This window comes from Phyllobates terribilis, unplaced genomic scaffold (assembly GCF_046119375.1).
Source record: "Phyllobates terribilis strain yellow unplaced genomic scaffold, ASM4611937v1 Scaffold_3__8_contigs__length_932513732, whole genome shotgun sequence".
NCBI lineage: Eukaryota > Metazoa > Chordata > Amphibia > Anura > Dendrobatidae > Phyllobates > Phyllobates terribilis.
Genome location: NW_027362763.1, coordinates 568,577,429 through 568,597,438, shown reverse-complemented (window position 1 = coordinate 568,597,438; position 20,010 = coordinate 568,577,429). Strand labels below are relative to the sequence as shown.

Here is a 20,010-nt window from a genome sequence, read left to right as displayed (position 1 = left end):
CACCAAACATGTATAGGTTCGTTTCTATATAAGTGGTGAAAAAAATCCAAAGTTTTCTAAAAAAAAAATGCCGCCAAGACCCGTAGCGTCTCCATTTTTCGTGATCTGGGGCCGGGTGAGGGATTATTTTTTGAGCACCGAGCTGGTGTTTTTATTGATACCATTTTGGAGTAGATGCGATGTTTTGATCGCCCATTATTGCATTTTATTGCAATGTTGCAGTGACAAAAAAAACCCGCAATCCTGGCGTTTAGAATTTTTTTCTCGTTACGCCGCTTACCGATTGGATTAATTCTTTTTTATATTGATAGATCAGGTGATTCTGAACGCCGAGATAAAAATATGTGTATGTGTGTTTTTTTTACTGTTTTATTTTGAATGAGGAGAAAGTGGGGGTGATGTAAACTTTTATATTTTTTTATATTTTTGAAAACTTTTTTTTACAACTTTTTGCATGCTTCAATAGTTTTCATGGGAGACTTGAAGCTGCAATTATCTGACTGACTGTGCTACACACACAGATTTGCTCACTTGCTATGAGCGCCGTCTACTGGATAGTCCTCATAGTAATCTGGCAGTGACAACCATAGGGGTCTCCTGCAGTTGTCATGCCAACCCATAGGCGACCCGCAATCATATGACGTGGTCGCCGATGGGCGGGGCCTATGACACGCTTCAGGGAAATACAAGTTAAATGCTGCTGTCAGAGATTGACAGCGGCATTTAGCTAGTTATCAGCCGCGGGTGGATCATGATTCCATTCATGGCTGTTGCGGGCACATATCAGCTGTATAGATCAGCTGACATGCCCGGAAAGGTGCGGGCTCAGTGACTGGAGCTCGCACCAAACAGGGGGATCTGACGTGGGGCATACTATTACGCTCCTCGTCAGAAAGGGGTTAAAAAGGAATGTTACTTTTCTATTTTATTTGTCTCTTAAATCCAGTATACCAATAAAATAGGTACACAATAAGCCAATGATGTTGATAAAGTAGAGTTTTCGGTAGAGAAAGGCCTTTGCCTTAAATAATCTCTTTTTTGAAAAATGCTTCTCCGCCCATGTTCTTTCTCCCGCAGATACCCTAAACTCCAATCCCATGGACTGCTGGCTCAACAGATTGGACAATTGGCAAGTACTGGTCCATTTATCTTTGGACATATGATCATGTCCCTCCTCCAGTTTGCTGTCAGAGATGGTATCTGCGCAGCTGGCGACTTTGTCACAGCCATTTGAATAAGTTGCCGCCACTGCTGCTAGACACCCACACACATCTCCCGTGTTTTTCAGTGTGTTGTAGAGGTATACTCTACTGCTTCTGGGAAGTGTATTCTCTTCAGTGTACACAGACATGAAATGGCTCCTCTAATTAGGATTTTTATTCTTGTCTTGAATGCACGCCATTGCTTGTTCACTTTGAAGTTGGCTAACCTGGTCCTGTTCTCTCAAAAATGATTATTTCATTTTCACAATGTTTTAAGAAAAAATATAATTTATGTCACCTGGAATAGTGGTAGGTTCAATAAGCTAATTTAGAATAGAATTTAAAAGTTAGCTCAAAGTCATGTTTCTTATCTCTTTGTTGATACGCCTATTTAGTGGACCATTTGTCTCTTAAATTCAGTATAACATTAAAATAGGCAAAAAATAAGCCATTAATGGTCATATAGTAAAGTCATTTTAAGCAGGCAGTAAAAGTCCTCTACATAAGAAAATCACTTTTGTGACATCTGCTTTTCCACCTTTGTCTTTTTTGCCTCAAATATCCTGAACCCTGTTCCTATAGACTTCTGGCTTTCTGGTTTGGACTATTGGCAAGAACTGGTCCTCTTTGCTATGGGCATACTGTTAGAGGGGCGGCTGCAGACAACTTTATTTAAATGGAAGACAACCGACCCCGGGGTCCGCGGTGCAGCCAGGTGGGCTGCTGCCCAACAGTGAAAAGGTACGAAACCAACTTAAACAATAAGCCCTTCCGTGTTACTGCACACAGGAATGGGTATAGCGGTTTGCACAATCTCCGTTAGCAGCACGTGAGATGAGCGACCAGAGAACTATCTGTAGCCCTGTTACTGCACAGGGACTACTCTGGCGGCGCTAGGATGCATGTGTGACTACGCGACGGGTACACGTGCCTCCAGCCGGCGTGCCACCGGACTGAAGGGTACTACTCCACGCGGCTGACAGGCGATAGCCATGGACAGGACGTCTGCAGGCTGCTCAAGGTGTTAGGCGACCCTTTTGGCTGAGCCAGGCTGCAAGACGTAGCTACCTGCCTAAGCAAATATAAGCCTGCCTGAGTGACCTGTGCTAATCAGCCGAGCGAACTCTGGCATCGGCAGGTCATGGAGAGAGCAGCTAGAGAGCACGTGGAATACACTCGTCCACACAACAGCAACACTTGCTAAAATGATCTGAGCGCGCCGCCATATTTGTGGGCGGGCCTTTTAAAGATTAAGCCCTGCCCCACTGTCGCACCATTGGTGACGTCACCTGTGACCAATCAGGCGGTGCCAGGTCACCGGATCAGCTGGTTCCCGAACCACCAATCACGGTCCGCCATGTCACGGGCGTGCTCAGTGTGATGCACCCTGGACTTAGGCTGCCGGAGCCCTGACTCACTCCGCAACCTATACTTCATAGTGCTAGGCACAAACACCCGAGATACAACTTGCACAACTCGTGCATTGGCTAGGCGTTGGGACTGACGGTGATGCTCTGCAGCATCAGCCCTGGCTGAACCATAATGGGAGACCACAGAATCTGCTGATGACTCAGAACCCATTTCTGATCCAGCAAGCGCCCGGCACCTAACATTATCCCCCCTTCTAACCTCCCCCTCCACTTGATGCTCATATTCCTCATTGAGCAGGGGGGCATGAATGTGATCCACTGGCTCCCAGGAGCGATCCTCAGATCCATGACCTCTCCAGTGTACGAGGTAAAAATTTTTCCCCCGAACCATCTTAGACCCCACAATCGCCTGTACCTCGAAATCATCACCCCTGGTGTCTGGAGCAGATTGGGGTTCCGAAAATTTTGGCAGACGAACCAGCTTGAGAAGCGACACATGAAAGGTGTCATGAATCCTCATGTGTTGAGGTAATTGTAACCGGTACACTACAGGGTTTATTTGGGCCAGGATTCTGAAAGGACCAATAAAACGGGGAGCAAACTTAGCGGATTCCCCGCGTACTCTGATGTTGCGAGCCGCGAGCCACACTCTGTCGCCCGGGGAGAATACGTGGGGCTGGACGACGATGAGCGTCAGCCGACTCTCTCATCTGATTCTTAGAAGCCAAAATAGCCTCCTGGGTATGATCCCAAACCTCCCGCGCCTCCAGAGCCCAATCTCTGACCCCTGGTTCCACAGAGGAAATCGGCATAGGAACTGGGACTCGCGGATGTTGGCCATTATTTAAGAGAAACGGAGGCTGGCCCGTGGAATCTGCCACTGCGTTGTTTAAGGAAAACTCTGCCCAGGGAAGCAATATCGACTAGTCATTCTGGTTGGCCGAAATGAAATGGCGCAAGTATGTCACCAGCGTCTGGTTAGTGCGTTCCACCAGAACATTGGTCTCCGGGAGATAGGTAGTGGAAAGATTCAGTTCAATGCTGAGCAAATTACACAATTCTTTCCAAAACCGAGAGGAAAACTGTGGTCCCCGGTCACAGACAATCCTATCAGGCAGCCCGTGGAGACGGAAAACGTGACGGATGAACAATGATGCCAGAACCCGGGAGGAAGGAACCCTAGGCAGAGGGACCAGGTGAACCATCTTCGAGAAATGGTCAGACACCACCCATATAGTCGTATTTCCCAGGGACTTAGGCAATTCAACAATAAAATCCATCCCAACCAGCTCCCAAGGTCTATCCGCCACGGGTAACGGATGAAGAAGACCAGCCGGCCTCTGACGGGATGATTTATTTCTCGCACAGGAGACACACGCTTGGACATACTCCTTAACGTCCTGGGATAACCGAGGCCACCAATACGAGCGTTGGAGAAGCTCTGTGGTACGCTTAACCCCAAAATGACCTCCGATCTTAAAGGCATGTGCCCAGGACAGTACCTCATTCTGTAAATTTGGAGGTACGAACGTCCTCCCGGGAGGAACCTGGTTTAGAGACACTGGAGCCAGCGTCCGCATACACTCTGGCGGAACAATGAGCCTTGGCTCGTCCTCATCCTCAGCCGTATCCATAGACCGGGACAAAGCATCCGCCCGAGGTTCTTTTCTCCTTTTAAAAAATGAATGGAAAAATTGAATCGGGAAAAGAAAAGAGACCACCTGGCCTGCCTCGGGTTAAGACGCTGCGCCATCTGTAGGTATGAAAGGTTTTTATGATCGGAATATACCACGAAAGGATGCTTAGCTCCCTCCAAGAGGTACCTCCATTCCGAAAAAGCCATCTTAATAGCCAGCAACTCTTTGTCACCAATCGTATAATTCTTCTCTGCTGGAGACAAGGTCTTGGAGAAGAAAAAACATGGTCTTGTCCGACCCTGTTCATTCTTTTGGGAGAGAACCGCTCCTGCTCCGGCAGAGGAGGCATCGACCTCCAGGAAGAATGGCTTGTCCACATCCGGGCGATGGAGAATGGGAGCTCTAGCAAAGTAGGATTTAATCTCCTGGAACGCCTCGGATGTCTCCTGAGACCAGTCCTTGGGATTGGCACCCTTCCAGGTTAAAGCTGCTAAGGGAGCCACCAGGGTGGAAAAATGTGGTATGAACTGCCGGTAGTAGTTAATAAAGCCCATGAAGCGTTGTACCGCTTTAAGAGAATGGGGCTCCTGCCAGTTCTGTACCGCCACCAACTTTTGTGGATCCATAGCCAATCCTTTAGTGGATATGATGTGGCCCAGGAACGGTAATGACTCTCGTTCAAACTGACACTTCTCCAGCTTACAGTACAAAGAATTTGCTCGCAATCGTTCGAAAACCCTGCGAACATCCCCTCGGTGTGTGGAGAGGTACGGGGAAAAAATAAGAATATCATCGAGATAGACTACCACGGAAGATAGCAGCAAATCCCGAAAGATATCGTTGACAAAATCTTGAAAAACCGCAGGGGCATTGCATAATCCGAAAGGCATGACGAGATACTCGTAATGGCCATCACGAGTGTTAAAGGCTGTTTTCCACTCGTCGCCCTCACGGATTCGCACTAGATTATATGCCCCTCACAAGTACAGCTTAGTGAAAATATGAGCCCCTCGCAACCTGTCAATTAGCTCAGAAATAAGGGGCAGAGGGTATTTATTCTTGATGGTGATGGCATTTAATCCTCTGTAATCAATGCAGGGACGCAAATCACCCCCTTTCTTCTGGACGAAGAAAAACCCCGCTCCCGCAGGAGAGACCGATTTCCTGATAAACCCCCGAGCCAGATTCTCCTTGATATATTCAGACATGGCCTGGGTTTCGGGTACAGACAGAGGGTAGACCCTACCGTGAGGGGGCTCAGTACCGGGAACCAGGTCAATAGGGCAGTCATACGGTCGGTGGGAAGGTAAAGTCTCAGCAGCCTTTTTAGAAAAGACATCCGCAAAGCTCCGATATTGCACAGGCTGAGCGGACAAGTCGGGAGAAGGCTCTGAGACTGCCCCTCGGGCGGCTGTAACCATACACTGGGGCACACAATCTTAACCCCAGGAAGAAATTCTCCCTGTACTCCAGTCAATGTGTGGAGAGTGACGGAGTAGCCAAGGAAGGCCCAATAATACCTCAACTAATGGCCCGGGGATAATAAGGAAGGAGATAACCTCCCGGTGACCCTGAGGAAACGACATGGTGAGGGGAACATACTGGTGAGTGATTTGTGTTTCCAGCAGAGAACCATTGACCACCCTGATGTTCATTGACCTAGACAGTAACTCCATAGGAATGGCATGCTTCTGGGCAAATGCTGAAGACCAAAAATTGCCATCAGCTCCAGAATCCACCCACGCCTTGGCAGTAACCATGGTTGTTCCGAAGGACAACGTCACCTCATAAAGTAATTTGGAGGACGAAACCCCTGAATCTAACACACCCCCTCCAACGATGGTTAGACACCCTCGTTTACCGACTGCTTGGAAACCTTATTAACAGGGTACTCCAAGGGATGTGCAGGTCGGGAACGAGGAGGCTTAGACTTAGTCCGGGATATGTCCATAGCCTCAGGCTCCGGGTTGGGAACCGTGGGTTTGGAGATAGGCCTAGAGAAAGAAGGTGCCAACCGAAACCGAGGTCTGGAAACCTCCAGCTCTAACTTGCGTTCTGCATGACGCAGATGTATTCGGTTAGCGAGTGTAATTAACTCTTCCAGAGAGGTTGGAATCTCCCTGGTAGCTAGAGCATCTTTAATATGCCCAGCCAGCCCCCTCCAAAACACCGGGATTAGCGACCGCTCTGGCCAATCCAGTTCAGCCGCAAAGGTTCTGAACTGAATGGCATAGTGGCTGGCGGTGGCCGAACTCTGGGTCAACGCAAGCAGCTTAAGAGCCGTATCATGCGTGACCTGAGGCCCCAGGAAAACACTTTTTAAGGTCCTAAGGAAAAGACCTGCATTAGCTACGACTGGATCATTCCGCTCCCACATTGCGGTAGCCCACTCCAGAGCCCTGTGGGAGAGCAACGAGATGATATAACCCAGTTTGGCTCTCTCGGAGGGAAAACATGCCTCCATCATCTCCAAGTGTATGGAGCATAAATTAATAAAACTCCTGCAGAATTTACTGTCCCCAGAAAATTTCTCTGGGAGGGCAAAACGGGGTAATGGAGCACTTGCAGTGGTGGCAGCCAAGTTAATCATATTGACTGCTAGAGAAGCCGCCTGGGTAGCTTCTGCAGTGGTATCGGCAACCGAGACAGCTTGTTCCAGAGACCTGAGTCTGGTCTCCAGTTTCTGTATATAGCGCTGCAGCTGCTGATTGTCGGCCATGTTCGGCAAGACCCTGGCGCTCAGATACTGTTAGGGGGGCGGCTGCAGACAACTTTATTTAAATGGAACACAACCGACCCCGGGGTCCGCGATGCAGCCAGGTGGGCTGCTGCCGAACACTTTCCGGGTGAAAAGGTACGCAACCAACTTAAACGATAAGCCCTTCCGTGTTACTGCACACAGGAATGGGTATAGCGGTTCGCACAATCTCCATTAGCAGCACGTGAGATGAGCGACCGGAGAACTATCTGTAGCCCTGTTACTGCACAGGGACTACTCTGGCAGCGCTAGGATGCGTGTGTGACTACGCGACGGGTACACGTGCCTCCAGCCGGCGTGCCACCTAACTGAAGGGTACTACTCCACGTGGCTGACAGGCGATAGCCGTGGACAGGACGTCTGCAGGCTGCTCGAGGTGTTAGGCGACGCCTTTGGCTGAGCCAGGCTGCAAGACATAGCTACCTGCCTAAGCAAATCTAAGCCTGCCTGAGTGACCTGTGCTAATCAGCCGAGCGAACTCTGGCATCGGCAGGTCATGGAGAGAGCAGCTAGAGAGCACGTGGAATACACTCGTTCACACAACAGCAACACTTGCTAAAATGAGCTGAGCGCGCCGCCATGTTTGTTGGCGGGCCTTTTAAAGATTAAGCCCTGCCCCACTGTCGCACCATTGGTGACGTCACCTGTGACCAATCAGGCGGTGCCAGGTCACCGGATCAGCTGGTTCCCGAACCACCAATCACGGTCCGCCATGTAACGGGCATGCTCAGTGTGATGCACCCTGGACTTAGGCTGCTGGAGCCCTGACTCCCTCCGCAACCTATACTTCATAGTGCTAGGCACAAACACCCGGGATACAACTTGCACATCTCGTGCATTGGCTAGGCGTTGGGACCGATGGCGATGCTCTGCAGCATCAGCCCCGGCTAAACCAGAATGGGAGACCGCAGAATCCGCTGATGACTCAGAACCCATTTCTGATCCAGTAAGCGCCCGGCGCCTAACACATACTATCATTTTACACTTCTAGTTTATTGTCAGACAATTCATTCAGCAAAGACTTTGGCTTTGTCACATCCATTGAGATAATGTTATCTTCTACAAGTGTGGAAAAATTTACATTTGAAATATTGATTTAGGCATGAATCTCTGCTACCTCTCAATCACCCACAGCTGACACCAATGATTAGATCGGTCATACCATCTGCTTGCCTATCCATGGTCTTCTACACTTTTCTGCTGCCACCAGTGCCGATGGCACTAGCCCAGCCAGTCATCTACTTTTTGACCACCATGTGATCTATACTGTACTACTACTGCCAAGGGCTGCCAGAGCTGTCCCTACTTGCCATGCAACTCTTAGCCTATCCTTTCCTATTCTATATTATGCAGTTGCAGCCACTGCTGCTATAAACGCACACACATCTCCTGCTTTTGTCCAGTATGTAGCATAAGTATACTTTACTGCTGCTAGAAAGTGTATCCACTTCAGCACAGGCAGACATGAAACGGCTACTAAAATAGGGATTATTTGTCAAGATTTCATGACAAGTCAATGCTTCTTCACTTTGAAATTAGCTTACCTAGTTCTATTCTCCAAATAAAATTATGTTTTTTGGATGACTTAAACAGTTAAAACAGTTCAATCTCATAATGTTACAAAATATCTAGTTAATCTTACCTGCTACAGTAGAAGGTTCAACTGTGGAAATAAAAATAAGTTCAATTTTACTACTGAAGCCTCACAATGTGAGCAAAAATTAAAGCCATATTTCACCTGAGTCTTAATAGTGTGGAATGTACACATCACTGGAAATCATCTCTACTTGCGGGGTCCAGTGGTCAATTGCAAATATGAAAGGCCTTTGCATCAAATAATGGCTTTTGTGAAAACTGCTTGAACACCTGTGCTTTTCTCTGGTAGATACCCTAGACCCGATCCCATGGACGACTAACTCAGCAGATTGAACAATAAGCAAGAACTGGTTCAGTTAACTTTGGGCATACTATCATGTGCCACCCCCAATATGCTGTCAGAGAAGGTGTTTAGCACAGACAGTGGCTTTGTCACATCCATTCAGATAATGTTATTGTCTTCAAGTGTGGAAGACTTTACATTTGTAAATATAAATCAGACATGAATCAGTGGCAACATTCGTTCATCCTTGGTAGATGCCTGTGAATGGAAACACCATGCTATCTGCTTGCCTGTCCATTGTTTTCTACACTTTTCTTGTGCAGCCAGTGCCAATGGAGCAATCACACGTAGTCATTTACCTTGTATCCACCATGTGATCTATATTGTACTACTGCTGGCAAGGGCTGCCAGAGCTGTCCTTACACTGTCAGACATCTCCTAGGCTTTCCTTTCCTATTCTATACTATGTGGTTGTCGCCACTACACGCCACTACACGCTAGAAACCCACACATCTCCTTTTTTCCAATGTGTTGTATAGATATACTTTACTGCTGCTTTGAAGTGTACCCACTTAAGCGTACATAGACATGAAACAACTCCTAAAATTGGGATTAGATTTTCACGTCTTGGTGACAAGCAATTGCTTCATTACTTTGAAATGAGCAAAACCTGGTCTTGTTCTCTAAATAAAGTAATGACTTTTGGATGGCTTAAACAGGTCAGACAGTTACATTTTTTAATGTTACGAAAAAAAATATATAGCTTATGTTACCTGGAATTGTGGTAGGTTCAACTGCAGAAATAAAAATAAGCTCAATTATCTCAGAATTGAAAGAAAACTCAAAGTCATATTTCTTTTGCCTTTGTTGATCCATCTATTGTATATCCTTGACCATTTGGCTAAGTTTGCGAAACTTCTCAAGGTTTTACCACTGATGCCTCACAATGCATGTCATAATTAAAGTGGATATTCAACTAAGAATTTTTCAGCAAGCAATACGGCATGACAAATCCTAACAGTGTAGAATGTGCACATCACTAAAATTCGGCTCTACTTGCTTTTATTCTTTTCTGTTGCCGCCGGTGTCAATGGCCCAAGCCAAGTCAGTAATCTACTTTCTGTCCACCATGTGATCTATATTGTACTACTGCTGCAAAATGTTGCCAGTCCTATCCGTACACTTGCAGACATCTCCTAGCATTTCATTTCCTATTCTATACTTTGTGGTTGCTGCCACAACCCCCTAGGCACAAATATCTCCTACTTTTGTACAGTGTGTAGTTTAGGTATACTCTACTGCTGCTATGAAGTGTACTCACTTCAGCGTACACAGACATGAAACGACTCCTCAAAAAAAGATTATTTTTCATGTTTTTGTGACAAGCCATTGCTTCTTCATTTTGAAATGAGCTAGCCTGGTCTTGTTCTCTAAATACAGGAATTATTTTTGGATTATCCGATTTGCATATTTGACGTTGAATGGCAAATAGATTCTCCCCTACTTTTCTCATTAGATTTTATTGAAATGTGGCTAAAACCCTGGTTAGGATTTGGAAGATGCAGTGCTTCCCTGGAATTTCTTCATGGATTTACAACTTCTTTAAAAAGGAATGTTACTTTTCTATTTTATTTGTCTCTAATACAGTATACCAATAAAATAGGTACAAAATAAGCCAATGATGTTGATAAAGTAGAGTTTTCTGCAGAGAAAGGCCTTTGCCTTAAATAATCACTTTTGTATAAACTGCTTCTAAGCCCATGTCCTTTCTCCCACAGATACCCTAAACTCCAAACCCATGGACTGTTGGCTCAGGAGATTGAACAATTGGAAAGAACTGGTCCATTTATCTTTGGACATACGATCATGTCCCACCTCTAGTTTGCTGTCAGAGATGGTATCTGTACAGCTTTCGACTTTGTCACATCCATTCAGATCAGTTGCTGCTACTGCTGCTATACACCCACACACATCTCCCTTGTTTTAAAATGTGTTGTAGAGATATACTCTACTGCTTCTGGGAAGTGTATTCTCTTCAGCATACATAGACATGACTTGGCTCCTATAAAAAGGATTTTTTTTACGTCTTGAAGACAATCCATTGCTTCTTCACTTTGAAGTTAGCTAACCTGGTCCTATTCGCTCAAAAAATGATGACTTTTTGGATGGCTTAAACAGGTCAAACAGTTATATTTCATAATGTTACGCCAAAAAACTATATAGCTTATGTTACCTGGAATTGTGGTAGGTTCAACTGCAGAAATTAAAAATAAGTTCAATTAGAATAGAATTAAAAGTTTCCCTGACCATCTGGCTTAGTGTGCAAAGCTTTTCAAAGGCCTTCTACTAAGGCCTCACTATGCATGTCAAAATTAAAGTGGTTGTTCAACTAAGAATTGTTTAGCGAGCACTGCAGCATGATGAATCATAACAGTGTAAAATGTACACACCACTAAGATTCGGCTCTACTTGCTGGTTCCAGAGGTCATCACGTGATTGCAAATAAGCGATCTGCATATTTGTGGTCACAAAACAACTAGCATCTCACCTGCATCGTTCAACAGATTCTATTGAAAACTGACTGAGACTCCATTTGGGATTTGGCCCTGAATTTCCTTAAAGGGGTTTTCCCACAAACAAAAGTTCATTTTAATCAATAGGTCTTGGAATAATAATAAGTTCAACAATTGGATGTGTTTAAATAAAATGTTCCTGTGCTGAGATAATCTTATAAATGTGCCCCTGCTGTGTACTGTGTAATGGCTCTGTCTGACCATAGAGGAACACGGTCTGATCATACCACAGCTCCTGGGCAGGGGAGGAAGCAAAAGAGTATACAGACAGGACAGCAGGGGATCACAGCTGATTCTTTCTTTGAAGTAAAACATTGTTTAAAAACAGGAAGGGAAATGTTTTACCTCACAAAAATAATCAGCTGTGATCTCCTACTGTAATGTCTGTATTGTCTTTTGTTTCCTCCACTGCCCAGTATATGTGGTTTGATCAGACCATGTTCCTGCATGGTCAGACACAAACTTTACACAGGGGCACATTCATAAGATTTTCTCAGCACACAAACATTTTAATTAAACGCATCCAATTGTGGAACTTATTATTATTCCAAGATCTATTGATTAAATAGAACTTTCGTTCATGGGAAAACCCCTTTAAGGATGGACAACCTCTTTAAAAAGGAATGTTGCATTTCTATTTTATTTGTCATTAAAATCCAATATAAGGATAAATAAGGCACAAGATAATCCAATGATATTGATAAAGTAGTTTTTTTGCAGACAGAGAAAGGCCAGAGGATCAAATAATAACTTTTGTGAAAACTGATTCTCCACCAGAGTCCTTTCTCCTGCAGATATCCTTTGGAAATCTGTCTCATCAGATTGGAACATTTCCAAGAACTGGTCCAGCTTGCTATGGGCTTTCTATCATGTTGCATCCTTAGGGTGCTGTCAGAAAGGGTATTCAGTATAACCTGGGGATTTCTCACATCCATTCAGATAAGGTTATCTTAAACAAGTGTGGAAAACTTTGACATTTGTAAAAATGAATCAGGCATGATTCAGTACCAACATTCATTCACCCACTGCTGATGCCACTGACTAGATAGGCCTTCCCATCTGCTTGCCTGTCCATTGCCTTCTACATTTTTCTGTTACTGCTAGTGCCGATGTCCCAAGTCCAGCCAGTCATCTATTTCCTTTCCACTATGTGATCTATGGTATACTACAGCTGCTAAGTGCTGTCAGTCCTATCCCTACCATTACAGACATCTCCTAGCCTGTCCTTTCTTATTCTATTCTACCCACTCGACACTCACACACATCTGCTTTTGTACACTATGTACAGGTATATTCTAGTGCTGCTGGGAAGTGGACCTTCAGTGTATACAGACATTACATGGTTTCAACATTTTTTTTTCAAGTCTTCATGACAAGCCATTGCTTCTTTACTTTGAAATCAGCTAGCCTGGTCCTGTTCTCTAAATTCAGGAATGATTTTTGGATGGCTTGAAGACATCAAACAGTTCAGGTTCATAATGTTACAATAAAATATATAGTTTGTTACCTGGAACGGTGGTAGGTTCAACTGAAGAAATAATAATAAGCTCAATTAGAAAATAATTGAAAAGTTACCTTAAACTTATATTTCTTCTGCCTTTGTTCATCCATCTTTTTACCTGAACATCTGGCTAACAATGGAAAGCTTCTCAAACTTTTAGTACTGAGGTCTCACTATGCCTGCCAAAATTAAAGTGCTTGTTTTCCTGAGGTTATTTTTAGCAAACACTGCAGCTTGCTGAATCCTAACAGTGTGAAATGTACACAGTGCTAGAATTCAGCTACATTTGCTGGATCCGGCGGTCGTCACTTCATCGCAAATATCCGATTTTCATATTTGCAATTACATGCCGACTAGAGTCTCACCTACTTTGTTCATTAGATTATACTCAAATATGGCTTATGAATTGCCTTAGGAATGGACATCGTCATTTAAAAAGAATGTAACATTTCTCTTTTACTTGTCTCTTACATCCAGTATAACAATAAAATAGGTACAAAATAAGCCAATGATGTTGATAAAGTAGAGTTTTCTGCAGACAGAGAAAGACCTTTGTCTCAAATATTCACTATTGTGGTCCTTCCTTCAGCAGATACCCTGAGCTCCGATCCCATGGACTACTGGCTCAGCAGATTGGAAGATTGGACAACTGGCAAGAACTGGTTCAGTTAACTTTGGGCATACTAGCTATCATATCCCACCTGTAACGTGCTGTCAGAAAATGTATTCAGCACAGGCATTGGCTTTTTCACATTTATTGAGATAAAGTTATCATGCACAAGTGTGGAAAACTGTACATTTGTAACAATGAATCAGGCATGAATCAATGCCAATTTTCATTCACCCATGGTTCATGCCATCTGCTTGCCTGTTTGTTGTTGTCTATGCATTTCTGCTGCCGCCAGTGCAAATGGTCCATTCCTAGCCAGTCATCTCCTCCTGTTCACCATGTGATTTATACTGTACTACTGCTGCCAAGTGCACCCTCTTTAGTGTACACAAACATGAAACAGCTCCTAAAATAAGGATTATTTTTTCACGTCTTGGTGACAAGCCATTGATTCTTCATTTTTAAATTGATTAACCTGGTCTTGTTCTCTAAATAAAGTAATGATTTTTGGATTGCTTGTACATGTCAAATGATTCAATTTCATAATGTTACACAAAAAAATATATAGTTTAAGTTACCTGGAATTGTAGTAGGTTCATCTGCAGAAATAAAAAATATCTCAATTAGAATAGAATTTAAAAGTTAACTCAAAGTCTTATTTTTTCTGCCTTTGTTGATTCATCTATTTACCTGACTATCTGGCTAAGTGTGCAAAGCTTCTCAAAGTTTGACTACTGAGGCCTCACTATGTGTGCCAAAATTAAAGTGGTTGTTCAAATAAGAAATTTTCAGCAAGCACTGCAGCATGACAAATCCTAACAGTGTGGAATGTACACATCGCTAAGATTCGCCTCTACTTGCTGGCTCCAGCGGTCATTATGTGGTTGCAAATTTGCAATTTGCATATCTGAAATTACAAGTTGACTGGAAAACTGGCTGAAACTTCCACTTAGAATTTGCAAGCTGCAGGGCTTACCTGAATTTCCTTAAGATGGGCAACTCTTTAAAAAGGAATGTTACATTTCTTTTTTATTTGTCTCTTAAAAACAGTACAACAATAAAATAGACACAAGATAAGCCAATGATGTTGATAAAGTCTAATTTTTGCAGGCACAGAAAGGCTGCAGCATCAAATAACTTTAGTGAAAACTGCTTCTCCACCAAAGTCATTTATCTGGCAGACACCCTGAGTCCCGATCCGTTGGATATTTGGCGCAGCAGATTGGAACATTACCAAGAACTAGTCCAGTTTGCTATTGGCATACTCTCATGTTGCATCTCCAGTGTGCTGTCAGAGAGGGTATTCAGCCCAACCAAGTGATTTTTCACATCCATTCGGATCAGATTATCTTCCACAAGTGTGGAAAACTTTTCAATTGTAGAAATAAATAAGGCAAAAATTAGTGGCAACTTTCATTTACTCACAGCTGATGCCAATGAATGGAAAGGCCATGCTATCTACTTGCCTTTCCGTTGTCTTCTATACTTTTCTGTTACTGCCGGTGCCGGTGCCAATGACCCAAGACAAGACGTCATCTACTTCATGTCCACCATGTGATCTGTACTGTGCTACTGCTGCAAGGAGCTGCCAGTCCTATCCGTACACTTGCAGACATCTCCTAGCCTTTCCTTTCCTATTCTATACTCTGTGGTTGCTGTCACTCACACACATCTCCTGCTTTTGTACAGTGTGTAGTATAGGTATACTTTACTGCTGCTGGGAAGTGTATTCTCTTCAGTGTAAACAGACATGAAATGGTTCCTCTAATAAGGATTTTTATTTAAGTCTTGAATGCACGCCATTGCTTGTTCACTTTGAAGTTAGCTAACCTGGTCCTGTTCTCTCAAAAGTGATGATTTCATTTTCACAATGTTTTAAGAAAAAAATATAATTTATGTCACCTGGAATAGTGGTAGGTTCAACTGCTGAAATAAAAATAAGCTCATTTAGAATAGAATTTAAAAGTTAACTCAAAGTCATGTTTCTTATCTCTTTGTTGATCTATCTATTTAGTGGACCATTTGTCTCTTAAATTCAGTATAACAATAAAATAGGCAAAAAATAAGCCATTAATGGTCATATAGTAGAGTTTTAAGCAGGCAGAAAAAGTATTATACAGTCATGGCCAAAAGTATTGAGAATGAGACAAATAGTAATTTTTCCAAAGTTTACTGCTTCATTTTTTGTAATGGCAATTTGCATATACTCCTGAATGTCAAAGAGTGATCAGCTTAACAGCAATTACTGTACTTGCAAAGTCAATATTTGCCCAGAAAATGAACTTTAACCCCCAAAACACATTTCAACATCATTGCAGTCCTGCCTTAAAAGGAGCAGCTAACATCGTTTTAGTGATTGATCCATTAACACAGGTGTGGGTGTTGATGAGGACAGGGCTGGCGATCAATCAGTCATGATTAAGTAAGAATGACATCACTGGACACTTTAAAAGGAGGCTGGTTCTTGGTATCATAGTTTCTCTTCAGTTAACCATGGTTATCTCTAAAAAAACACGTGCAGCCATCATTGCACTGCACAAAAATGGCCTAACAGGGAAGAGTATCGCAGCTACAAAGATTGCACCTCAGTCAACAATCTATCGCATCATCACGAACTTCAAGGAGAGAGCTTCCATTGTTGTCAAAAGGCTCCAGGGCGCCCAAGAAAGACCAGCAAGCGCCAGGACCGTATCTTAAAACTGTTTCAGCTGCGGGATCGGACTACCAGCAGTGCCGAGCTTGCTCAGGAATGGCAGCAGGCTGGTTTGAGTGCTTCTGCACGCACTGTGAGGCGGAGACTCTTTGAGCAAGGGCTGGTTTCAAGGAGGACAGCAAAGAAGCCACTTCTCTCCAGAAAAAACATCAGGGACCGACTGATATTCCGCAAAAGGTACAGGGAGTGGACTGCTGAGGACTGGGGCAAAGTAATTTTCTCTGATGAATCCCCCTTTCGATTGTTTGGGACATCTGGAAAACAGCTTATTCGGAGAAGAAGAGGTGAGCGCTACCACCAGTTTTGTCTCATGCCAACTGTAAAGCATCCTGAAACCATTCATGTGTGGGGTTTCTTCTCAGCCAAGGGAATCGGCTCACTCACAGTCTTGCCTAAAAACACAGCCATGAATAAAGAATGGTACCAGTATGTCCTCCAAGAGCAACTTCTCCCAACCGTCCAAGAGCAGTTTGGCGCCCAACAATGCCTTTTCCAGCATGATGGAGCACCTTGCCATAAAGCAAAGGTGATAAGTAAATGGCTCATGGAACAAAACATTGAGATTTTGGGTCCATGGCCTGGAAACTCCCCAGATCTTAATCCCATTGAGAACTTGTGGTCAATCATCAAGAGACGGGTGGACAAACAAAAACCAACAAATTCTGGCAAAATGCAAGCATTGATTATGCAAGAATGGACTGCTATCAGTCAGGATTTGGTCCAAAAGTTGATTGAGAGCATGCCAGGGAGAATTACAGAGGTCTTGAAGAAGGAGCAACACTGCAAATATTGACTTGCTGCATTAACTCATTCTAACTGTCAATATAACCTATTGGTACTCATAATATGATTGCAATTATATTTCTGTATGTGATATAAACATCAGACAAACACTAATAAAAACCAGAGGCCAGCAGATCATATGAAAATACAATTTTGGTGTCATTCTCAAAACTTTTGGCCATGACTGTATATCAAAAAATCACTTTTGTGACATCGGCTTTTCCATCTGTGTCTTTTCTGCCTCAGATACACTGAACCCTGTTCCTATAAACATTTGGCTTTCTGGTTCGGACTATTGGCAAGAACTGGTCCTCTTTGCTATGGGAATCATATTATGTTACACTTCTAGTTTATTGTCAGACAATTCATTCAGCAAAGAATTTGGCTTTGTCACATCCATTGAGGTAATGTTATCTTCTACAAGTGTGGAAAAATTTACATTTGTAACATTGATTTAGGCATGAATCTCTGCCACCTTTCAATCACCCACAGCTGGTATTAATGATTAGATCAGTCATACTATCTACTTGCCTATCCATGGTCTTCTACACTTTTCTGCTGCCACCAGTGACGATGGCACTAGCCCAGCCAGTCATCTACTTTCTGGCCACCATGTGATCTATACTGTACTATTACTGCCAAGGGCTGCCAGAGCTGTCCCTACCTGCCATGCAACTCCTAGCCTATCCTTTCCTATTCTATGTTATGCAGTTGTGGCCACTGCTTCTATACACCCACACACATCTCCTTCTTTTGTCCGGTATGTAGTATAAGTATACTTTACTGTTGCTGGGAAGTGTATCCACTTCAGAACAGGCAGACATGAAAGGGCTACTAAAATAGGGATTATTTGTCAAGTTTTCATGACAAGCCATTACTTCTTCACTTTGAAATTAGCTTACCTGGTCCTATTCTCCAAATAAAATTATGATTTTTTGATGAATTAAACAGTTAAAACAGTTCAATTTCATAATGTTACAATAAATATCTAGTTAATGTTACCTGCTACAGTAGAAGGTTCAACTGTGGAAATGAAAATAAGCTCAATTAGATTAGAATTTAAAAGTTATCGCTAACTCATTTTTTCTGCCATAGTTTATCCATCTATTTAGCAGACCATATGAGTAAGAATACAACACTTCTCAAAGTTTTACTACTGAGGTCTCATTATGGGAGCAAAAATTAAAGCCATTGTTCACCTTAAATGATAATAAAGTCTCAATAGTGTGGAATGTGCACATTACTGGAAATCATCTTCACTTGCGGGATCCAGTGGTCATCATTTAATTGAAAATATGAAAGGCCTTTGCATCAAATAATCACTTTTGTGAAAACTGCTTTAACACCTGTGCTTTTCTCTGTTAGATACTATGGATTACTAACTCAGCAAATTGGACAATTAACAAGAACAGGTTCAGATAACTTTGGGCATACTATCATGTGCCACTCCCAATATGCTGTCAGAGAAGGTGTTTAGCGCAGCCAGTGGCTTTAAACGAATATATCAAAAGCACAAAGAATATAATAATTATTTCGAGGCGTAGATGAGTCTCTATCAGACCTAACCTATATGTATGACACACCAACTCAATATATAGAAGAATATAATATATATTTTTTATTGGTTAAAAAGACTAAAAATATAACAGAAATGGATGGAGGGATACACAACTATGAGGGGCTGTCTGGGAAAGATGGTACTGAAATACACTTATTGACATAAAAATTCATATTAAATGCCTGAACAGTACTTCAGGTCTCAAGTTCTTTCGCCTGACGAAGTATTCATGTTTGATCACATGTGGGAGCCGGCCTATTCCATTGGGTCATTTCAACCGAATTATTATATTGTATCTATAAAGTGTACCCCAACGCTTACATGATGTGTCTATAAATGTACTATTTTATTGGTATATTTCATTATTATTTTAGTAGTATATACTATTTGGTATTGACAATATACTTATTTTTCACACTATTCCCTATTAGTATTTTATTTACACTCTAACTAGTTTGTTTGTTTTTATGTTTTTCACCATTTATTCTTTTTCACTCACTTTTTCACCTATACACTAACATGTATTCATTCACTGGTACATTCTTATTTTCATTCACTTCTTCACACACACTTACACCTCTGCACTTTGTACATTCACTTCTTACGCTTCTTGCAGGTATCACTTCCTCCTGTCTATTCATGCGTTCCACAGTGGAACGCACTTCGCGTTCTAAGGATTTCCCATGAGTTATTTTACATCACTTCCGGTTTGTGCGTTCCACAGTGGAACGCACGCTGACACCCGACTTCCCCCCTATGCACTGCGCTGTTTCTGAACTGCAGTTGGGTACGGGGGAGCGAGATGTCATTAATCATGGCGCCATGATACAGCATACACATACGTGCATATTTACAACACATCATCTCATTGGTTTGGCCCCACATAAATATCCTGACTTTACCTTGCTCCTATATCCTCGTCAAAGCTCCGGCGAAACGCGCGTTGGATCGGGCCAACTGGGTCTGTATACACTTTTACTTTTTCTCTTATATACTGCCTGCTGTAGGTAGTCATCTGTTCATTGATTTATTTATTTATTCATATATATTTATTGATCATATAAACACCTATGTAGTTCTAGTCATCTTAATAATTCATGTTTATATTAATGAGATTTATATTAGCACTTTGCACTTTATCGTTTAATTTATATTTTATCTCATTTGGATGTATTAAGTACTGTTCAGGCATTTAATATGAATTTTTATGTTAATAAGTGTATTTCAGTACCATCTTTCCCAGACAGACCCTCATAGTTGTGTATCCCTCTATCCATTTCTGTTATATTTTTAGTCTTTTTAACCAATAAAAAATATATATTATATTCTTCTATATATTGAGTTGGTGTGTCATACATATAGGTTACAGCCAGTGGCTTTGTCACATCCATTTAGATAAAGTTATTGTTTACAATTGTAAATATGA

General features: G+C 42.7%; 1 protein-coding gene across 1 annotated transcript in view; it reads right to left on the bottom strand.

The window, feature by feature from the left end:
- The window catches only part of LOC141257186 (scavenger receptor cysteine-rich domain-containing protein DMBT1-like), a 458,733-nt gene that overhangs the window by 213,780 nt on the left and 224,943 nt on the right, over nt 1-20,010 (bottom strand). Inside the window, exons 19-25 of the mRNA XM_073671423.1 lie at nt 18,029-18,049; nt 15,433-15,456; nt 14,109-14,129; nt 12,927-12,947; nt 11,080-11,100; nt 9,620-9,640; nt 8,610-8,630 (exon numbers count right to left, since the gene is read on the bottom strand). Of these exons, the coding sequence (XP_073527524.1) occupies nt 8,610-8,630; nt 9,620-9,640; nt 11,080-11,100; nt 12,927-12,947; nt 14,109-14,129; nt 15,433-15,456; nt 18,029-18,049 (150 nt within the window). The remainder of the gene's footprint in view (nt 1-8,609; nt 8,631-9,619; nt 9,641-11,079; nt 11,101-12,926; nt 12,948-14,108; nt 14,130-15,432; nt 15,457-18,028; nt 18,050-20,010) is intronic.